The sequence below is a fragment of the Cucurbitaria berberidis genome (assembly GCF_010015615.1).
Source record: "Cucurbitaria berberidis CBS 394.84 unplaced genomic scaffold K460scaffold_4, whole genome shotgun sequence".
In the NCBI taxonomy this organism is placed as follows: Eukaryota; Fungi; Ascomycota; class Dothideomycetes; order Pleosporales; family Cucurbitariaceae; genus Cucurbitaria; species Cucurbitaria berberidis.
The window spans coordinates 2,975,152-2,996,112 of NW_024468938.1; the positions used below are offsets into that span (position 1 = coordinate 2,975,152).

General features: G+C 51.2%; 8 protein-coding genes across 8 annotated transcripts; 4 read left to right on the plus strand and 4 right to left on the minus strand.

Moving 5' to 3' along the window:
• Positions 1 to 63: 63 nt before the first annotated feature.
• On the minus strand, positions 64 to 3,207 carry K460DRAFT_368604 (transcription initiation factor TFIID subunit 5). The gene is made up of 3 exons (XM_040933812.1): positions 2,824 to 3,207; positions 1,331 to 2,331; positions 64 to 1,276 (listed from the first exon to the last, which is right to left on the minus strand). The coding sequence occupies exons 1-3, from the start codon at positions 2,986 to 2,988 to the stop codon at positions 244 to 246; spliced, it is 2,199 nt and encodes a 732-aa protein (XP_040786313.1). The 5' UTR covers positions 2,989 to 3,207; the 3' UTR covers positions 64 to 243.
• Positions 3,208 to 3,481: 274 nt separating this feature from the next.
• K460DRAFT_357438 (uncharacterized protein) lies at positions 3,482 to 4,105 on the plus strand (the record flags this gene model as incomplete). Its single annotated transcript, XM_040932030.1, has 1 exon — positions 3,482 to 4,105. One exon carries the CDS (start codon positions 3,482 to 3,484, stop codon positions 4,103 to 4,105), a length of 624 nt encoding a protein of 207 aa, XP_040786314.1.
• A 721-nt stretch (positions 4,106 to 4,826) lies between these two features.
• Positions 4,827 to 5,867, minus strand: K460DRAFT_289811 (Homocysteine S-methyltransferase; the record flags this gene model as incomplete). Its single annotated transcript, XM_040929145.1, has 2 exons — positions 4,827 to 5,432; positions 5,484 to 5,867. The coding sequence occupies 2 exons, from the start codon at positions 5,865 to 5,867 to the stop codon at positions 4,827 to 4,829; spliced, it is 990 nt and encodes a 329-aa protein (XP_040786315.1).
• An 852-nt stretch (positions 5,868 to 6,719) lies between these two features.
• On the plus strand, positions 6,720 to 7,773 carry K460DRAFT_288132 (uncharacterized protein; the record flags this gene model as incomplete). The annotated part of the gene is made up of 3 exons (XM_040929025.1): positions 6,720 to 6,790; positions 6,848 to 7,357; positions 7,407 to 7,773. 3 exons carry the CDS (start codon positions 6,720 to 6,722, stop codon positions 7,771 to 7,773), a joined length of 948 nt encoding a protein of 315 aa, XP_040786316.1.
• A 1,002-nt stretch (positions 7,774 to 8,775) lies between these two features.
• On the minus strand, positions 8,776 to 13,512 carry K460DRAFT_150615 (RdRP-domain-containing protein). The gene is made up of 5 exons (XM_040926811.1): positions 13,411 to 13,512; positions 13,052 to 13,324; positions 11,639 to 12,941; positions 10,603 to 11,451; positions 8,776 to 10,439 (listed from the first exon to the last, which is right to left on the minus strand). The coding sequence occupies exons 2-5, from the start codon at positions 13,070 to 13,072 to the stop codon at positions 8,926 to 8,928; spliced, it is 3,687 nt and encodes a 1,228-aa protein (XP_040786317.1). The 5' UTR covers positions 13,073 to 13,324; positions 13,411 to 13,512; the 3' UTR covers positions 8,776 to 8,925.
• Positions 13,513 to 13,723: 211 nt separating this feature from the next.
• On the minus strand, positions 13,724 to 14,589 carry K460DRAFT_368610 (ATP-dependent clp protease-like protein proteolytic subunit). The gene is made up of 2 exons (XM_040933813.1): positions 14,498 to 14,589; positions 13,724 to 14,451 (listed from the first exon to the last, which is right to left on the minus strand). Exons 1-2 carry the CDS (start codon positions 14,531 to 14,533, stop codon positions 13,867 to 13,869), a joined length of 621 nt encoding a protein of 206 aa, XP_040786318.1. The 5' UTR covers positions 14,534 to 14,589; the 3' UTR covers positions 13,724 to 13,866.
• Positions 14,590 to 14,797: 208 nt separating this feature from the next.
• K460DRAFT_387728 (sister chromatid cohesion protein Eso1) lies at positions 14,798 to 18,463 on the plus strand (the record flags this gene model as incomplete). The annotated part of the gene is made up of 5 exons (XM_040935654.1): positions 14,798 to 15,147; positions 15,197 to 15,993; positions 16,231 to 16,344; positions 16,381 to 16,481; positions 17,260 to 18,463. Exons 1-5 carry the CDS (start codon positions 14,835 to 14,837, stop codon positions 18,461 to 18,463), a joined length of 2,529 nt encoding a protein of 842 aa, XP_040786319.1. The 5' UTR covers positions 14,798 to 14,834.
• Positions 18,464 to 18,831: 368 nt separating this feature from the next.
• K460DRAFT_342267 (uncharacterized protein) lies at positions 18,832 to 20,831 on the plus strand (the record flags this gene model as incomplete). Its single annotated transcript, XM_040931184.1, has 2 exons — positions 18,832 to 18,961; positions 19,018 to 20,831. 2 exons carry the CDS (start codon positions 18,832 to 18,834, stop codon positions 20,829 to 20,831), a joined length of 1,944 nt encoding a protein of 647 aa, XP_040786320.1.
• Positions 20,832 to 20,961: the final 130 nt, after the last annotated feature.

Consider the following 20,961-nt stretch of genomic DNA (forward strand, 5'->3'; position numbering starts at 1 on the left):
AGGCCGAGTGTTCTTCTAGGCTGTTTGTAGACATAGCACGCGTACGCAATGAGTGAATACGACGTGACGGAGTGATTGCAATGGTATTATTCAGAACGAACTAGAAACTCAAATGCTCATCTTCGACGAATATGTCGAAAGGACAATGATACAGTCTTCCACTCACTCGGTGGATGAAGAATTCCCCGAGGACGCTTTTTGCCAGGTTAAAACGCCCTGTACGCCTCCCAAGCTACCCGATGTCTACAGTGCCCGCTGCGGCAAGTATGCACTACCCGCCAGAACCAAATTCATCCTCGTGAACTGAACTTTGTATACGGGTGACTCTTTCGTGGGGAATGCGCTGATTTGATCCGCACTCACGCCCGTCTCTTTCGCTGCCTTCTTTGTGCCTGTGACGGTAGTGCCACTCGCGCCCTTAGTGGTCATGGCACCATCCGCCTTCGCGACCGCGCCGTCCGCAGCCTTGTCGCTCGACTCTTGTAGAACATCCCAGACACGCACTGTCTTGTCCGCCCCGGCAGAGACTAGGACACTAGATTCTACGCTCCAGGACAACGACCAGATTCCGCCTTTGCCGTGGCCACGCATACGCTTCCTCCGACGCCCCGTCTCGAGCGTCCAGAGGATAATGTTCCCTGCGTCGTCGGCGGAGGCAAGCGTCTTGCCGTCTGGTGAGCACGCAATGGCCGTCACATTGCCGGTATGACCGGTGAAGAGTCGGAGGCAGTTACCGCCGGAGATGTGCCACATACGCACCGTCCTGTCGCAAGAGCCTGTGAAGATGTACAGATTGTTAGGATGGAAGGCGACGCAATCCACGTCATTGTCGTGGCCGACGTAGATGCGCAGCGGCTCGATGTGGTCTGTTGACCAGAGGCGAGCGGTACGGTCATTCGATCCAGTTAAGAAGTAATGGCCGTAAGGGCCCCACTGAAGGTCCCAGATTGGGTTGTCGTGGCCGCGATAGGCGACGAGACAGGTGAACGTATCTAAAGTCCAGAGTCGCACTGTCTTGTCCTCTGAGCAAGACAAAAGGCATTGCGAGCTCGTTGGAGGGCCCGTGGGGTCTGGGTTCGCCGTCGCAGGCGAGAAGGCTACGGCATAGACGGGACCAGAGTGACCGACTAGGCGGCGCGAGGAGGATGGCTGGGTGTCAGGTGCGTCTTCTGGGGAGGTGAGGGGGCTGCCGTCCATCGACCACACGCGGACGTAGGATTCGGCCATGCCGGCTGCGACATATTGGTTGTCGCCGGAGAAGTCGATGCAGTTGATGCTACCATGATGTAAGCAAATGTAGAAAAAAAAAGTCTAGCCACGGTAGACTCACCTATCGTACGTATTATGGAAGGTATACATGGTAACGCTGACGGCAGGGCCAACGCCACCTGTCCTTCCTTCCATCTTGTACCGATCTCGATGCTCAATAATCTTTTGCACCTCCATGGAGACGTCGCGCGCCAATGAAGGTGGGAGAGGAACCGTGTCGCGTGAAGGACCGTCTTCGGTGGGCTCGCGTTTTATGCGCTGCTCAAACTCATCTACCAGCGTTGGTTGTCCTGGCCTCGGCGCACTCTTAGCGTCTTCATCCTGTAGGGCAGCTCGTACGTCTTCTTGTAGCTCCGAGTCCTGTGGGTAGGCGCCCAACTGCAACCGTATGCGTGCAGCGTCGGCCTCGGGGTCATGGCGGGCAGTGAGCGGATGTCCAGGATTATGCCCTGGGATACCTTCGTCTTCTGCTGGAAGGTCGTCATCGTCCTGTCCGCCAGCGAGAATAGCGGCTATGCTCTTCTCTGCCGTTGCTGTTCGGTCGACTGTGACGATGTTTAAATGGTCTCGGATAACGTCCATCAGAGCCTGTCCACCCTCAAACTGCTTAGACTCCAAAAACTGAATGAGGTTATAGAATGGCATCGTCGTTAGCGTAATCCTATACTTGTTATCGATATACAGCTTCGCAATCCGACTCTCCTGGAGATGCGCCTGCAACCGCACTTGGCGGAGCGTCTTGACATCGTCCTCATGGTCACGCTCGAACAAAGCATGGTAGGCCGCGAAGAAGGTCTCCGCATCTTTCGTATAGAACTCCCGCACCAAGTCCAGGAATGAGTATACGAATATGGGCCATAGTAACTTCCGCAGCTCAGGTCTGTATAAATCAAGATTGTCCTCTGTGTATTTCCGTAAGAGCTCGAACGCTTTGGTGTACTTTGCGCCGCCTGCTTCGGTACTTTGGGTTGCGAGGGTTTGGCCGTTGGGTTGCGGTTCAGACTCCTTGCGGAGCATCGCCTCGGTGCGGACATATCCTTTCTTGGAGAGATATTCTAGAACCTTTTTGGTGTTAGCAAGACTGGCTTGTACAAGCTACTATGAGAGACAAAACGAGTGCTGATGAACGCGGATAAAGACCGCAGAAGACTAACGAGAGACTGGTCGGATTGAGCGGCGACGTTCGGAGATTTGTTCTGGTGCTTGCTCTGATAGTTTTGCCCATGGCTTGGTCCGCTCTGATACGAGTATCTAGATGCGCCGAGAGAGTAGGGGGGTTGCGCAAAGGCTGAACCGCCTGGCGGGCAGAGCTTGCGCGGTGGTTGAGACATACTGAATTGTGCGCGAAGGTTGAGGCCAAAAGTGTGCAAGTGTATGCTCACACATGCTATGGACAGCTGGGGATATTATGGTTGGGGGCGATTTTCTTTCACCAAGAGGAAGAATTCCACTCTTCAATGAGACAATGCGCTCGCAATCAAACACTGTCTCAAATGCGCGAGTAAAACTAGGAAGAAGCTGCAGAATGGAGGCTGGAAGGAGAGTTTCACTGACAATTTGATTGAGGTTCTGCTGTGACTGTGGCCCCGAGGAGCTGCCAGGTGGAGGGACGCCCTGCTGTGGAGGCATGGCGTTATGCGGTGGTAGACCAGCGCTCGGCGGGCCATTTCCTACACTCATGGCCCTCACAGGCCCTGGGCCGGGCGGAGGCCCTGACATTGCGATTGTGTTTCTTCTCTTCTAGGCCGGCGCAAGAGCTGCTGCTTCTCCTCGATGTAGGGCAAGAAACGGTCGCACTGCCCATACAGGGCCGAATATGGGAAATAGCGGTCAGGATTTCGGGCGTAAGTGGGAGATACAATGTCTCTACGCGTAAGAAGACAGATTTAGGTACTTGAATCGCGTTCAGAGTTTCGTTAGGCGTCACCGAGATAGGTCGCATGCGGAGTGAGCACGGAGGTGAGGTTCGAGCCGTGGCTGGTGAGTGCCAAGCCGTGGCGGGGCAGAGATCCATTGCGGAGCTCAAGCTCACGCTCAAGCATGCTCCTGGACTGCAGCAGTTCACTAGTCAAATCACCGTCGCGTTACGTTTGGATGGCGGAATCTTGGTCGCACACTCTTTGCATCCCAGCCCCTACCTGGCAGCTTCCCAACGTATCTCTCGGTGCTGCGTGAACAGCTCCACGACCTCAACTACTTTGAGCTCTCCACCATGTCTACCAATGCCAATCAACAACCCCCAGCAACATCAGACGAGCAACAGACAGAAAACGTCGTGAAACCGACTGAAGCTTCAAATGGGGCCCCAAAGACTCAAAGCTACCGCCAGGTCGCTGCCTCCCACATCGACACGCTGAGCGAGATAAATCGCCAACTCCCTAAAATGCTCACCTACTTCGCCACCGCACTCACCCAACTCACCAACAACCCCATCCACGACCGCGATCAAGAAGGCGAGTCCGACACGCCTGAAGCCCGCCAGGCTGCCTTCCGAAAGTACGCCATCTACGTTGGACTGTCTGTGGGCCTTATTCGGGATGAACTCACCAAGCAGATCAATGATCTCGAGCTGTACAAAGTTATACCCAAGAGTCATCCCAAATATGCGGCATCAAAACGGCAGGGGGAGAAGGGGGAGAAGGACGTCAATGACCCGGAAAAGGATGTGAAGAATGGAGGCTATGGCGAGTTTGACGTGGGAGTGTTGAATGCAAGGGCAAGTTCTGGGCAAGTCGGCGGAGAGGATGTTTTAGACAGGGCCAAGGCAATATTGGAGGATTTGAAGAGGAGGAGTGGCGATGTTACGGAAGAGGAGGAGATGATTGTGGACGGTTGAAGCAACGAACAACCAAGGGAACGTTAGTGCGTTCCGCGACGCCGTTCTAATGGTGCGCAGTGACAGCAAGCTCTTGGGTGCTACCGTGTTCTGCGCAGTAGATGTCAATGACGTTCGTGAATCTGATGACGCCGAGCTGGCCATTTAAGAAATGGTACGTGTAGGGAGCACGTGACACAATAAGTCGAACAACACAGCCGCCTTCCGGAGACGGTCGACTACGTTTAAGCCTATTCGTGACTCCCGGTGGAGCAGAAGCGGGCAGTGAAGGATAATATGTCAAGTTGAGTACAAGTCCATGGAAATTGGCAACCGCAACAGACACTTATTGGCTCAGGGGATCAGAGAGAATATAGGCGTATCGAGAGGAAGCAAACCATTATTTGTAGTCGAGAGCCAACCTTGGGTAATAATGGAGTATTCTATTAGGTCACTCGAGCCGCCCATCCACCCTGAATATGCTTTTCTAATCAGTTATCCGCGGCCCTTCGCGACCCGCCCCGTAAAACATGGCTAGGTATATGGGGCTGTATTGAGAGGTATTCAAACTTGGTAATAACATCTCGCATAGCACCTCTTCGCAGGAGCATGTTCCAGTATCATACTGCCAACCTTTCGTTCGACGAGGGGGCTGCCAGGAGGCATTGAGAGCGCCAACGCAATGTGATACAGGTCACCATCTAACCTTCACTTGGCCATAGCAATGTACGATAAATATGATCTAGCGAAATGACTCCAGCGCTTTCCCCATGACTGCAATGTCTTCTGGCGTGGTCCGACAACATCCTCCAATCATCTTAGCACCAGCGTTCCACCACTCTACTGTCTTCTGCTCCAACGTTGCCCCCTCTGTCCTTTGACCCTCCCATTCCCGTGCTTGCGCGTTCCACTGCTCGCCCGAATTCGGATACACGATCAATGCCACTCCCTCTACTAATGGAGACAAGTCTTTGAGCGCATCTAACGCAAGATCGTCTGAAATACAGTTGAATCCCACGGCTACAACTTGATTTGTTCCTCTGAGAATGGACACAATCTCACTTAGAGGTGTGCCGTCGCTGATGTGTGCGCTGTCCCGCAAAGTGAATGAGAACCACGCCTCCGCATTCGGGAACTCGGTGATCAGTAGATCCAACAGGGCTTCGATTTCGCCCTTCGAAGGCATTGTTTCAAAGGCTAGGACGTCGACGTTTGCGTCCACTAGCGCTTGGAGTCTTCCACGGTGGAACGCTTTCATCTCATGGTTTGGGAGGGTGTAGTCGCCACGATACTCGCTACCGTCTGCCAAAAACGCACCATATGGCCCTACGCTGCCGGCTACAAGCAACTTGCTGCGAATTGATTGTTCATAGTCTGCGAGTGAACTGCCGTTTGCTACCATCTTATCTTTCGCTTCTTTACTCAGCGCAGTCAAAGTCTCAGTCACATACTCATCCCTGGCATCCTGTGCTAACTTTACGCTCTTACTGATGACAGTCCTCGCCTCTTTCTCATCCAGGTCCAGGTGCTTCGTAAGCCCAGCAATAGAGGCCTGGTACGATGCTGTGATAGCGATGTTTGCGCCGGCCCGGTAATAGTCGAGATGCGTTTGCTTGATCAGGGAAGGGGTTTTTATGAGGATATCAGCAGACCAGAGAGCGCCAGAAATGTCGGCGCCTAGGGTCTCGAGGTAAGTTGCCAGAGCACCGTCGAGGAGGATAGGGGAGCCACTAATCAGTCGGGTCGAGAGCTTGTTGGCTTTCGATGACGCAATTGCTGACATCGTCGGTGGTTGGACGACTCAAGGAGACACAGAACAATTTGATGATGAGGTATATGTCGGTGCTTGGAATCACTCAAAAACCCCGCGGATTGGATCTGCCTGTGGTGATATCAGAAGTTTGAGCAAGGCGGGTGTGCGGAAAAGGACCGAAGCTAGTAAATGAACAAATCATGGCTTCAGCGCCACTTAGAGCAGCTATTGCACGCTCTCGAAGCTCAGCATGGCGAGCAGTCAAAGGCATTCCCGACCTTCCTACGGTACATGTCGCTATGTCATTGTGCCACCCACACTTATCATCGTCGCGGGTCAAGCGAGTAACGAATGATATCGATAGGCAGAAGGTCCGTGCCTGGAAGCGCATCGTGAGCTTCAAAGTATCCCTTGGTCTCGTATGCTCTGTCACCCTACATAGTTCCCCCTCAGATCATCCGTAGTTGCGACGGTTGTTCGTCATGTTGTGGCTCGCAGCGCGATCGGCCATGGGAGCGTTCTAGAGACTACAAGATAAGAGCACGAGGACACGGCGAGAGACTATTCCATCTGTTACACGGTTACGCCACTTGACGCGTAAAAACGTGGCCGCTTGATCTATCCCTCGCAGTTAAATCACGACCTGCCCAGAAGCCCAGAGTCCTTCCTTGTCGACGCTAAAGAACCATGTCGCTCTTCGACCCGTCCTCGGGCCAGGTTTATACAGAGACTATCTCTACCCCCGTCCGATCGATGATACCGACATGGACAACCCAGGCCCGAGGCAGAAGAGATAACCCGGCGGAGTATCTACATCGGGGCAAAGGTTGCTCCAGTCTTCAGCAGATGACACTCCGTTCTTGTATCTGGCATGTTGATCTTATGGAGCCCGAGGCTCTGCAATGGCTCGGGTGGCATTATGCCAGTCGAATCTACGAGCGTCTCAAAGCCACGTAAGTTGAGGATTTGGGGGTAATCCTCGCTTACGACGCAGCTGAAATAGTACACAGTGATAATCTCACCTTCAGTGCCTGGAGCATCTTCCAAAAGGCGTTTCCGAAACAGATCGATCACTATCACCAGTTCCATGTTTCTGAGCGGGAGGCATGGTCATTGATACCAACGCAACTACCTTCCATGGTTGACCGGCTGGCCAAACTCGATACCGGCATGCTAACCTTCTTGTGCATTCGAAACTTTTCCCTAACCGTCGACCATCTAATAGCGCTCACCAAGATCCATACACTTGCGGGCCTTGTTCTAGAACACAAAAATAGTCCCATGGATCGATATATGCCTGCAATAAACATAAGCCATTGGGCACGTGCTGTCTGCGAGAATCGTGCTTTCAGGAAGCTAAGACTACTTGTTGTTGGCAACTTCGGGCTTGGCAGAAATGCTGTTCTACAAGGTGTCTCGAGCTTCTCTGCCTTGACTCTTGTTGGGGTTCATCAAGCCGGGGAGGCAGGTGGTAAACCACTTGATTCATATGGAGATTGGCGCACAGGATCTCCTCAATGGTAAGTGCCAGGCGTAACATGCGAATTGACTATTGCCTAATACGATCAGGTTGAAAGAAAAGATCGCGGCACCTGACGAGCAAAGCCCAATGTCGATATGGGTAAACCCTAAGATAACGAAAGCGCATAAAATGAAGCTACTGTACAATCTCTGTATCGAGCATCTACAACAGCCCCTGATCACAGAGAACCCACAGTCATCGATATCTGTGACCTACGTCTGTAGTGAATGGTTCACCCAAGACGACTCAATTGCATGGTTTTTCCGAGAGTTCAAAGAAGGGAAGACCCAGCCAACAAAGCGCCACAAGGATCAAGACCAACACGATGAAAAGAACCCCGATTCGAACAAGAAGAGGAAGATTCGGCAAGTCAAGAAGATGGACGTTGGCTCGCTTCTAAATACTTTCAGCTGAAAGATCTAAAGTGTCCCCGAAAATCGTCAGCGATTTGCAGCCAGTTTGCAAACAAGAGATGACAGGAATAAAGCCACTTGAAATAAATTGAGGGTTGGACATACAGGAAGACTAGGATCGCAAGAGAATTTCCCAAATCAACTGGACTAAACGCCGTATGGGACGACTACAACCTATTGCGGTTGTGCAGCAATTTCCATGCGATCGTCTGCATTACGACTTCCATACAGTGTCCGTCTAGCTTGAAAAGTTCAATGCTCACACAGGTTCTCGCAGGTATGGCATCGGAGTTTCTCTACCTCTGAATCTGCAATATTCACTGTTAAGGCCGTAAGTCGCCTTCAGGCAAACCCCCTTCTAAGCACTAGTACTATTTTCGACTCATAGCAGTCGGATTACTATTCAAAAGATCAGTATACAGAAATTTAGGGAGTTCTTAGCGCGTAATTCGAGCTTCTTCTGCTTTGGGCAAGCCATTGGGAGTTGTACGAAGTTCATCTTGGTTAGCTCTAACTATTAGCGTTATACCTAGGTATCCCTATCTTCCACTTCCATTCACGCCCGTGACCATCGGTGGTGAAGTCGAAACCCCACGCACGTATGGCTAACATAGCTTCTCTAAAACTGGTCAATGCGTCGTCACTGAGGGAGAAAGGTATTGAGGTTGGTGGTGCCAAGTACTTTGAGGACTTCTATAGGGCCTTCGATGAGTTTAAGATAAAGATAGCGGGGATCCAGTTGCAGTGGGCTGAAGGATTGGAAGAGTGGGAGAGGGGATGGGAAGAGTTTGCGAGGGGTGAGGTTAGAGCTGATACGGGGTTGGTGGTCCGGATTTATGAAACTTGGATGTGATGTGATGTAGATGTCGATTTTTGCGAAGCCTCGAATGCAGATTGATTGATTGTTCAGTGTGAGTTCTACTCGAATAGTGAACCATGGAAGACCTTATAGTACCAAGTATTATCAGTAGTATTCTTATCCTGGACTTTGGTTTATATAAAATGTTCACAGACACTCCTCACCAAATGCTCATATCCGAAGACTACACCTTGCTCAAACGCCTCGGTTGTATGATCGCTGACACAGACAGAATCGTTAACAGTAAAGTAATAAATCATGAGGTGCAAGTTAACCGTCCAAAGCGCAAGCATTTCAAAGCCGATTCAGGCTCCCGCCACAATACTTCTGAAGGTGCTCCAAACAAACTGCAGCAGCAACGTACTTCCAGCTCTCCAGGTTCTGATAACCCTTCCTTCCATTGCTCTCTAACGCGACCTTGAAGCAAGCAATAGCTCGCGGCAGTGTCTCTGCGTCCTCGTCACCTTCCCAAGGCCCATCGCCTCTGACAATCCTCTTGATCATTGCGCTGACGTCACGGTCGAAACGCTCGTGAATCTCGAGATTGGCTTCACGTATATATCGTGAAGTTGCATGCTCTTTCTTGCCCAAGATGTTACCACTGAAGACCTCGAGCTCAGTAAGAGGCTTGCCACGATATGGACGGAGCGTGTCCATAATCTCGAGCATGTTTTCTTCGTAGCATTCTCGAAGCTGTTTGGCAAACTCCTGATAACGATTCCAGTGAATACCGTGCGTCTCTCGGTCGAGATAGCTCTCGAGCTTTTGGATCAATGACTCGCTGCCCCAAGCGTTTCGGAACGCTTCGAAATCACTCTTCATCTTATCAAAGAACTTCCTCTCTTCGATGCTACGGTATAAGACCCCAAGTATCTTCTTGCTTCGGTAATAATTGGTCCTTCCTTTTTTGACATCTGGGGCGCTGATGAAATCAGGTTCGTTGAGGTCATCCTGCTCGAGCCCCTCTAACTCTGCTGCTCCAAGCTTGATGATTACAAGATTCGATTCGGGTCCCATGAAGTCCGGTCTGATGTTGTCTGCACCACGCGTTATCTGACCCATATCAACTGGATTTCCAGATTTACGGAAGTCGACAGCATCTGATGCAAGCTTTGCTAAGCGTATACACTCAGGATCGTGAGTGCCAGAAGGCTTCAAATCAGCCGTGATCTTGTGCTTGTTGGAGATCTGGCCTAGCGGATCCACATGCATATATTCGATGAAGAAATGGACTATGTTGTTGACTCTTATTGACTTTCCGAGGTCGTTCGCTGGTGTCGATGCATAATCTGCTGGTGGCACAGTGAAACTTGGGACGAGTCGCTCATCAAACATTATGTGAAACAAGTCTCCATCGAGGTCACCACCACTCAGTTGCGAAGGAAGATCCCGTGAGCCTTGCTGGGAAAAGACGATACAGCTATGCAGTGCTCGAAGGGGCGATTCAGCCGGGACATCGACTGCTGTGACGAGCTGTATATCGCCAGGGTGCAAGGCAGGTGCCCTCATGACCACAACTCGATCCTTCAAGAGTGTACTTCTACTCCAGTTTCCATTAGTGTCACAAACCTGTGTTGAAATGTATACCTCTCCCTCCCGCAAGGTGTTTGTCTCATCCATAATACCATAAAGCAGATATCCCTGTGTAACTGGTATCCTAGCGCGATATTTGAGTTCTCTGAGTTTCGAAATCGCTGTTACTTCGACAATACTGGTGAGAAATCGGTCTGCATGAAATGATAGTCCAATCTGATGCATCCGCTCTAACAGTGTTGGCACTTTAGCAGTTACTGTAGAGCGCGATTGTACTGCGAACAGCGTAAGCCTTTGACTTATTAAGGGTAGACTTATAGCTGTGTATCTTCCATGATCTCCATGTTTCGGCGATGACAGCCATAAAGCTGTGTAGAATTTTCTGACTTATGCAAATCCAAAGATCCTGCTCAAAAGTTGAAAAGAAGAGTGCCTTACCAAGGAATCTAGCGGCGTTCAAGGGGTCTTCCGTGATGAGCTTGAGCGTACCTATAGCCTCGTTTTGTACTGATTTGAAGTTCTTTTTCGGCACACCAAGATCTTCTAGGATCTTGATGGACTGATGATTCAGATACACAGGAAGTGGTCTGTACGCCGCAGAGCAAAGCTCTAGGTCCCCCCATCCCATATTGGCGGTGTATTTTGTCATACTTCTGCGGATGTGCATTTGTTCGCCATGCAAGGAACTGTCTAGTGACAAGACACCTTTTGCGCCTCGATACCGGATTTGTAGTACTGTAGGTCTCTGTTTCTTAAGCTCGGGTGGAAGTACTTTCCAAACTTTACTCAGAAGATCCTGGGAAATAGTTCCACACCCATCCGAAAAGCACCGTCCGTTCCTCTCGACGTCATTTGCGGTTTCGGTAACGTAAGCAGTGATTGGGATCGGGATCGAGAAGATAGTGTTTGAAAACGCCTGTCCTATTCGTGCTGCACATTTGGCGATGCAGTGGATTTGAGAGAAGTCTCCTAAGCTGTTTATGATATCTCTGGCGTGAAGCATGTTACCATTCTCCTGAAAAGGTGCCACGAACCATGCTTGATGACATCGAAGTGAGGACTGCGAGAAACCGAGGAATTCGAAGGTGCGTCCGGCAACCGGGATCCCACCCAGAAGAAGTCTACGAAAGCGGTCGTAGATCTGGCCCTGAGAAACTTGTGTATTATGGAACACTGGTGACCCATCTTCTTCTGCGAAGGAGACCTTCATAAAGTACTCTGTATAGTTAGAGTACTTCTGAAGGACGCGGTTCGACACGCTCCAGTCGGGACCTCGCAAAACGATGCCTATGGTGACGACATAGTTAGCCAATTGCGGGTCATAGCACAAAGATCATCAGAAGCTAAAAATGTCTCATGTAGCTCTGAAGATATCCACGCTGCTTTTAGCACTTAGGTGACACCACTATAACTCCACGAATTCATCTAGGAATAGTGAAGGAATCCCTGCCATGTAGCCGGTCAATGAACTAACCTGTTGGGGTGACTGTAGCTTTGTACGTCAAAGCAAGATGATTACCGGCTCTCTGTTCTTTGCCTAGGTCTTGATTGACTATTCCACGTCCTCGGCCGCCTTGATCGCCCTCCATGAGTACGCCGCGAAGCTTCCGTAGACTGAAATTGCCTCCATCTGTGTATGGCGCTGGTGTGGGAAGTTGTTGCCTCAGGTGTCGAATTCTAACTGCAGTGAGATCGGAACCATGTTCATTGGCAGCCTCTTGTACGTGCGGAATCATGTCTTTCATTTTCAGTGGGGTAACGATGCCTTCGAGTACAAGTGCCATCAACTGGAAGCGTACGCGGAAGTCGAACTGTTGCGGGATCAAGCAATCGGATTTAGATAACATGCCCTCGACTTCCTTGAACTCAGCCTCAATCGTTCCCGTCCGGTAGGCAGGTACCATAGTCTTCCAGTAATGCATCTCGGGTATAGAGACGTCTTTGGTAATATTCGCAGCACACACGGCTGTTTGTGTATCGAAAAATGCGATTCGGTATACCATACATAAGGCTGAACCCATCGTATTTGACCGCCTTAAAGAACAGAGCCGTTCAAGTTTGCGGGTTCTGCCGTTTTGTTTCAACCTCTGGCGTGCAGTTTGAGGTATCTCTTTGCCAGAGTACAGTTGTGTGCTGTCTGTCCACCGAATTCTGTAGAACTTTGGCGGCGATTTTAGAGTGAGAGTCATGGTCCCACGGCTACCGTTGTCAAACGAGGTGATCACATGCTCTACAATTGCGTATGCAATGTCAACCCTGCAATGCCAACTGAAATCTTCGTGTACACCTTGCTGAAGATATATCACCAGTCCAGCCTTTCCAAATGTGATGTACCCATGCCTCGTATCCTTGAATTTCTGGTCGAAAACGAGCTTTCCCACCAGATCGTAGTCCCATACACCAGTCATGAGGGTTTGGAAGGGTAGTGTGAATTGGGATGATCGTTGTACCTGCTCGGGAGCTTGTTTCGATAGTCTTGTTCGTATTGCTGCTTCCTTCTCGTACAGTGTCTTTATTTTTATGGGGTCGGGTTGCCCGGGTTTGTTGCTCAGTTTGAACTTGAGACGTTCACCGCGCAAGGTCAAAGCCTGGTTGTCGCGGCCGCTGTAATGCTGCAGGAAGGTCTTCCCGTTGGTTTCATTTGCGACCGTAAGGATAGCGAAGGGGCGCGCTTTAAATTCACAACACTTCTTGACTTCGAACGCCAATATGCCGAGCTTGTGTAGCTCGTCTTTTAGGACTGTCTGCAATTCAATGTGACTAGCATCCTTGGGGACCTAAATCGCGTATCATAGTCAGCAGTGCTTTGAAGACTATGTTTGATCATTGTTGAAAGTGTGGATCAGTATTCTAGTGCAGTCAAACGTCAGGATATTCGCTAACATACGTTCTGAATGCAGATATCCATAATGAGTGATCTGTCTCGTAGGCCGACTCTTCACGGCAGAAAAGTGGTATTCTGCCGGGGCTTCTCAGAGGGACCGGGGAGGAAAGAATGATCCAGAAAGTTTGCTACTGCACTCAGCTGTACCCATAGACCTAAGTATCTGCGGGTCAACTAAAGAGGTACGGAAAGTGACAGGGGTTAAAAAGCGACGAACGAATTAGATTGCACCTTGAAAGAGTGACAGACGAATTACGTTACATAAGGTACAGACTCCTTCTATAGTTAGTATACTTTGTTTCTTGCTTTTTCAAGTCCCTGGTTACTTTCCGTCGTGGCAAGAGGTGGTAGGTGGAACTGACCTTAATGCGGCACGACTCGCGTTCTCACGTGGGAGTTATCTTGTTGTTCATCTTGACTGGCGGACTTGTCAAGGTTGGTGACCATGCTTTAGTTGGTCCTAATAATAAATGGTAGTATTTGTATCCTTAACTTTGCAATTCGCGATTGTTCTGGACGCTCTTGAGCGCTGCCTTCCAGGTTCATGCGGGGGACAAGCCTGTTGTGTGATTGCCAAGTCAAACTGATCTGTTGTTCTTAATTCGAATGCGCGCGGCCGTAAGTTGTAGATCGAGTGACCAGTTTCTTGGAACTCTACCTGTCAGTTTTCTCCTAACACTTGCGGTGCATGATTGATTTCGTTACTATCAATGCTTAGCAGCGAAGTGTTCCTGGCATAATACAATTTTCGGGTATTGTCTTTAGGGTTTGGGCATCCTCTCTCTTGTATCATACACTTTTATTCCCTTTCAGGTGCCTCATTTCTTTTCCTCGTCCTTGGCCGGAGCCTCCCTCTTCTCCAACAGCTGATCGACAATACCAAAATCAATCGCCTCTTGCGCGTCCATATAATAGTCGCGCTCCATGTACTTCTCGATCTCTTCCAAAGTTCTCTTCTTCGTGACATGCGATTGATATATTCTGTTCAGCTTGTCCCTTATCCTCAAGATCTCCTTCGCGTGGTCTGCGATGTCGCTCGCCTTTCCCCGATACCCACCACTCGGTTGGTGGATCATGACTCTAGCATGTGGAAGAATGTATCGCTGTCCTTCGGCGCCACCGGCGAGTAGCAAGGACCCCATTGACGCGGCGATGCCCATACAGATCGTACTGACAGGACAGCGAATGTAGTTCATCGTGTCGTAGATGGCCAGGCCGGCGCTCACACTACCGCCTGGAGAGTTTATGTACATCGAGATGGGCTTTTCTGGGTTATCGGCTTCGAGGAAGAGGAGCTGTGCGACGCAATTGGCGGACATGAAGTCGTCAACTTCACCGTTAAGGCAGATGATCCGCTCTTGGAGAAGGCGCGAGAAAATGTCGGAGGTTTTCCAGCCTCCACCCTACAAAGTCAGACGGATATGTCAGATGATGTTTCAAAAAGCTCACAGTGGTCTCTGTCACGTAAGGTATTGGTAGTGACATTGCCCGCGGTGACTGGTGGTCCTGCTGTTGCTGCGGACTCCATGGCGCAGTAAAGCCGAACTGGCTTGATATGGACCGCGCATGACGTGTACAAGAAGCTCGCAGTATTGATGGCCTTGCAGCTTGCCGTAGTATCGTTGCCATAGTGTGCTCTTGGTGTTCTTGCCTTCTCCGAAGATGGAGGTTATAGCAGGGGCGTAAAGTTAGCGATTCGCGCTAGGGAATCCGATCACGCCCCATCCCGGACCTTTTCACCAACCCTCTAACAATCCACAATCTTTTGGTCGTTCTTTTGCATCTGATGCCAGGCAAATGGACCCATCGCCTGGACTCATGTTGGAGCCTAGCTAGACGCTCTTCCCAGGTTCTCTACCGCCGATCCTCTACGCATGTCCCCGGCCGCATCTTGCGAGGTGACAGCCTTGGTCCCGTACGTGATGATGCGCACCAGACGTTCCGTGTGCGCAAAGATGGGACGGCGAAGGAGCTTCCGCTACCTCCTTCACTCGACCCGATAGTGCTAGAGAAGAGGTCGTCATGGGAACAGGCCAAAAGACAGCCAAAGTTTGCGGACTTTACCCCATTTCAGAAGAAGCTATGGGAGAATCCATTCGGTAGCTACACCATTTTCCAAGAGGTAGATACCATGCTAAGTCTTCTTAGCACATTCCCTAGCATCGCCGCTTCGCCAATGCCGCGCAACTCTCATCTCTCTTCCGGTCGCATTTCTCACGTCCTTACACGCCCGCCCACATCCCACTACGAGCGACCCATGGCTCCTCCCCGTATCGCTGACTACGGACAAGAAACATCTTGGGCCACCACACCGCTTTTTAGGCCGCCAGCTCGTCGCTGCACAACAGGGTAAAAAGAAGGCGTGGGAAAAGAGCCTCCACATTCGCTTGATTGAGAAGCTGGGCAGCAACAGTACGAGGAGGATGGTCTGGAGGGAAGACATGGCAGAATTTGTCTTGGACATGATGCGCAAGAGGCTAGTTACGAAGCTCAGCTGGAATTTTGGGTTCAGAGGACGCTTGACCCCGGTTTCGAGCCCAAGGACTGAGGATATTGAGAACATCGAGGACGTTTCCTGCGTGTTGTTGTTCGGATCGCTTCGTACGCGTGCAGATGGCTTGCAAGATCGCGCTGACCAGATCAAAGTCGAGCTTGAAAAATGGTCAAACTACTTCAGCAAAAGCTTGACTACGAAACTGGACCCACATGCCTCTTCTGAAGTCACTCATACCTCTCCGGTATGGTACACGGAGCCGCTCGTTCCTCGCTTACAGCCTCGACTCCAGTACCCAGAGCTGGAGTTCAAGAGCACGATATGGTGCGGGAGGAAAGTAGCTGTGTACAGCTTGACGGACTTACTGGGCGAAGAGAAGGCGAAGGCGTTGATCAAGGGAAGCAAATACGACGGAGAAAAGTGCGTTGTGTTGAAGAGAGCAAGACATAATGTGCCGGTCGAAATATTACTTATGCAACTACAGGCTTACGTCGCTCAGCCTGAGCCGTAATCGCGTCAACTATAGAAGTCGTCGCTCTTAGTCTACTGGTTATTGAAACACTCGCTCATCCTCTTCTCCCAATCTCCCTTTGTCAACCCAAAAAGATGCTCATCCATGACCTGCCCGTGCTTCTCACAATGATCCTTCAACACACCCTCCCTAGTATACCCACACTTTTCAAAGCAGCGCATGCTCGCCACATTGCCACCAAAAACGCCGCCGCACAGCTTCCTCAGTCGCTGGCCATCTTTCTCCCACTTGTCGAAGCTCCACTTGGTGAAACCCTCGAGGACTTCAGTGGTATAGCCTTTTCCCCAGTGAGCTTCGCCGATCCAGAACCCTACTTCTGCAGTGTGCGAGTTCACATTTGTGCCAGGCATGAGGCCAATACCACCGATCACAGCTTCTGGGCATGAGCGCTCGCAGATTCCGAAGTGGTTTTGATGCGGGGCAGTGATGTTTATGTTGATCCATTTCTCCGCCTCAGTGGGTGTGTAGGGACTTGGGAACGTCAATGACATGTACTTTGCGACTAGAGGGTTGTTTGCGTTGAACGACATGGATTGCGCATCTTGTAGATGCAGTGGTCGGATAAGGAGGCGGCCTGTAGTGAGGATGGGTTGTGGGATTGGTGAATCCGCTAATGTTTTGGCGCATTCAAGTGGGTGCGCTGGTGGTGGTTGAGCGGCCATTGTGTTGGAGGCCTTTGTTATTAGCAGTTTGCGGGTAGAAGAGGGAAATAAATGGGAAGAGGATTAAGCTTGGTTTATCGGGCTCCAGGTGTTTATATGATCTACGATTTCCTTTGAGTCACGCCTTTGAGTCAAATGGGTGTGAAGCTACGCGATGGCTTATGGATAGATTGGCACGCCGCTCCCCGGCCGGCATGCAGTATGGCTGTTGCCTAAGGTATCATCGCCAACCACACCGCTCCCGAACGACACAAGCAGTCCCGAGATACCCCTAGGTATAGTTTACGTCGAGGCAGGCTACTTTACATGGGCACAAGGTCGGACCGTGACATCGTGTTCGTGGTGGGCTCAAGCACAACACGCTAAAACGCGTCGCGTGGGGTGGTTCACGATGCATACCTAGGTGCCTAGCTATCCTTCAACCGTCGCTACAAGAGCTCCACAATGTCGACTTTCGCCACGAAGTAAGTTTTACCTCGTATGTAGAGTTTCCATGTCTAACAAAATGCAGAAAGGTCGTAAGGACCTATTCGCGACAGGCCAAACGCGCCCTATACGATGAGGAACCGCCCACGAAACGAAGACGCGTTGAGACTGCGTACGAGAGCTCTGCAATCCATGCAACGACGATAGCCACATGTCCTTCGCCGATGGAGAGTTCTTCACCAACACGCGATGGCTCGGTGCCTCCCACCTCGAGTCCTAAAGATTTGGCCGCCATCTTCTCGGATGAACTGCTCCAGTCAAGTCCTCGCTCCTCATCAGCACCGCGCAGCTCTCCCCCAGCCCTGCAGAAACGACGACCATTCTTCTCATTTCTCAAGAAGCAATCCGTGCCCAAGACACCAACGAAGCACCCCCTCGTAGAACGCAGCCACAATGCCCACAGCCCGCCAAAGCAACCACCGAAGAAGAAGCGCATGGTGCAAATGCAGCTAGACCTAGCCACAGCGCATCGGAAAACATGCAAAGCTTGCGGCATGGAGTACATACCATCGAATGCTGAAGATGCGGCCATGCATCGGAAGTTTCACGCCATGAACCTAGGAGGTGTAGACTTCACGAGGCCAGTCATTGAGCGTTTCAGAAAGAACCAAGTCTGGAGTGGAGGAGACGGAAGCTTCATTACAGTCGTTGGGCGCAAAGATGCGCTAGTGCTGCGCAACAGGGCAAGCGACGTTCTGAAAGTCGTCAACACAGAGCTCGCAGCTGTTCCCATATCAGACGAAGAGATGTGGAGCCAGACAGGTAGTACAAGCTTCGCAAACGCGCCGAAGGAGACAACGGCTTCAAATGCGGATGCCTCTGCGACTGACGAATCTGGCTCGCCGCTTGTCGATCGCTTCAAGATGTATTTGTACATCCGGGGCAACAAGTGCGTGGGAGCCTGCCTGGTGGAGAGGATTTGGGAGGCTTACACTGTACTGGACCAGAAAGTTGCGTCTAAGCAGGCATGCCAGCTTCCTGCTGCACATCAAAGCTCTTCCATCTCTATCAGCACAGAGTCGGATTCGGCCATCCTGGGCATCTCGCGAATATGGACATCTAGTCAACATCGGAAGCAAGGCATCGCAACCAGGCTGCTGGAGTCGGCTCGATGTGGGTTTCTGTATGGATTCAAGATTGAGAAGGAACGGGTTGCTTTTAGCCAACCTACCGAGAGTGGAGGGAATCTGGCGCGGAGATGGTTCGGAAGCACAGCTGGATGGCATGTCTACATGGACTAATGTTACCAATACGAGCCCGCTGTGCGATGGGCTCTGGTATGACGTGCATGCCCTCGCAGCATGGAGCTGCAGGAGAAATGACCATGCGTGAGAAAGAACAGAAATGCCAGCCAACGCCGTAGAATTACTTTACATGCTCAAGCCGTTCGGCTAAGTAGTTCAAGCCAAGATGCTTTACGATCCATGGATGGTGGGGGTGCTCTGAGCTGTCCCTTGCCTTGCGGATCTGCCCCAGCTTGTCGGTGCTGATCACCTCCAAAGCCCGACCATCAGTAACATCACTCGACTCCGGTCCACGGCTACTTTCCACCGCTTCCTACGAGCTTTTTCCATGTACATAGAACAATGCATTGTTTTTAGTTTCCAGCATGTCATCCGGGAACCCTTTCCGCGCATCTCAGTTGTACAGCCAACCCGCTTCCTCGCCCATTCCGCAAGCTTCCTTTATCAAGCCCGATAACAGTGTGCCTGAGGCGCGCGGAAGGGAAAGTGACTATGGTATACTTTGCCCTTGGCTTCCTGCGCAAAGTAACGAAAGAGTAATTGTCGTACAGTGCTCGAAGACGCCGTTCCGCCGCCTCCCAAGACAAAGAAACAAGTCCGCATAGTGTCCTCTACTACACTTATCCCACCGCATCCGGACGCCAACGATGTGCATGAGACTTCGTCTGACCCCTCCCTCCAACAGCTGCGCCAGAGCCAATATGCAGGCTCATCACCTCCCGTAGCCTCCGCTGGCTTCTCGAGCACCGCTGCATTAGCGAGGGTACCGAATGCACAAGATGCTGGGGAGAGATATGATATGGCTGCACCAGACGTATTTCAGCCAAGCTCGAGGGCATACTCCGACAAACAACAGAATACTCTCCCACCAAGTACCGCTCCGTCAAACCCGTTCGCAAAAACTCTGGCTTCACTTGAACCGTCAAAAAAGGGAAGCGGGGAGGATCGGACGAGCACGGAAAGGCCGACCCTAGGCAACAACAGAGCATCACTAGACGTGGAAAGCTTCAAGAACTTGCTCATGACGGGCAAACCGACTCCGCGCCCTTCCGTCCAGCCTCATACAAGCACCATCGCACCGGCTGCGCTCAGCGGCTCGCAATTCGAAAGTAGCAGCAGCACGGATACCTCATCCATATCACGGCAATCTCTATTCGAACCCCCTCACGAAGTACACGCCGAGTCGCCGAGGACATCATATGAAATGGCAGAGTCGGACGAGGATGAGCATATGGGCCTAGTGTCGGAAGTAAAGAAGGGCAAGAAGAAACCGCCGCCTGCGCCGAAGCATCGACATGGCAAGCTCGTCACACTAAGACAGCCACAGATTGTGTCGTTTGATAGCTTCGCGGCCACGGAACCTACGCCCTCCCCTGTCATAAAATCCAAGGACGGCTCAGATGTGAACAAACCACTTCCGCCTACCCCGGTTGTCTCCCCGCCCGCACTTCATATTAGTAACCAAACCACCACGCCATACCAGCCTTCCCCAATACAACCTCGATCAAACGAACCATTAGCTCCTTCAGAGGTCGCGACACTGCACAAAAGGGCCCCTCCTCCCGTGCCTTTATCACGCAGACAAAGTCAACTCCGAAGCTCCAGAGTTGCAGACAAGTCACGGAGCAACTCATCCCTTACAATGTCCTCACAACACTCGATTGATTCACTCTCAAGCCCTGTTCCGACTAATCAGGACCCGATAGCTGGAGCGAAGTCTCCACCACCTCCACCACCCCCGCGGCATGGAGCGCGACTCACGAATCTTGGTACATCTAGCGCCAACTCCTCTAGCACAGAGCTTCCCCAGCGCTCAAGTTCTATCCGCACAGTAGCATCCGCACAGGGACCCACGTCGTCTCGCAGAAGCACAATAGATTCTGATTTCGAACCCTCATCTCCTGTGTCCGGTGTTAACCGTACATCCTCAATGTCATCAAATCGTAATACTTCACGAGCCGTCTCAAACGAAAGCGCGGGAAGTATAATGCCACCACCCCCTCCTCCACCACGTCGTCGGCAGTCGACACGCTCAAGTCTCGACCAACAGCGCCCCTACATCCCCTCGTCTTCACCTACAGACAGCCGCCGGGCTAGCACGGAGAATAGGCGGACGAGTCTAGATAGTAAGCGGAGGACTAGTGTTGCCAGTGAGAGCTCACTCAGGCGGGAATATGCGCCTGCCGACGAGAAGGGAGGGAATGAATACGCGCTTTATTCTCCGAAAGAGGAGTCGGAGAACCGCTTGGAAGTGGGCGCTAAAGTTTCAGAATCTAGGAGTGACTCGAGCAATATCCTCGATGATATGGAGAGATTCCAACGAGAGATTGAGGAGTTGAGGCAGCGGTTTAAACAGGCGGGGTAGTGCGTCGCGTGAACAGAGATGACACGGTGAATTGCGATCTGCATCATCCGGAATGATGTGGTATGTTGGCTTTTGGAGTGCCTGTTATGCATCATGATATACATAGACGTCGCTATGTTACAAGTATCAA

Bases quoted from the DNA above. Each gene is read 5' to 3' on its own strand.
- K460DRAFT_368604 (XM_040933812.1), bottom strand. From the start codon at position 2,988: ATGTCAGGGCCTCCGCCCGGCCCAGGGCCTGTGAGGGCCATGAGTGTA. The intron at 2,332-2,823 runs GTCAGTGAAACT...AACACCAAAAAG, and splicing joins AGCAGAACCTCAATCAAATT to GTTCTAGAATATCTCTCCAA. The intron at 1,277-1,330 runs GTGAGTCTACCG...ACATCATGGTAG, and splicing joins TTCCATAATACGTACGATAG to CATCAACTGCATCGACTTCT.
- K460DRAFT_150615 (XM_040926811.1), bottom strand. From the start codon at position 13,072: ATGGATATCTGCATTCAGAAC. The intron at 12,942-13,051 runs GTATGTTAGCGA...TACGCGATTTAG, and splicing joins TGGATATCTGCATTCAGAAC to GTCCCCAAGGATGCTAGTCA. The intron at 11,452-11,638 runs GTTAGTTCATTG...TCGTCACCATAG, and splicing joins AGCTACAGTCACCCCAACAG to GCATCGTTTTGCGAGGTCCC.
- K460DRAFT_368610 (XM_040933813.1), bottom strand. From the start codon at position 14,533: ATGTCACTACCAATACCTTACGTGACAGAGACCACT. The intron at 14,452-14,497 runs GTGAGCTTTTTG...CTGACTTTGTAG, and splicing joins CTTACGTGACAGAGACCACT to GGTGGAGGCTGGAAAACCTC.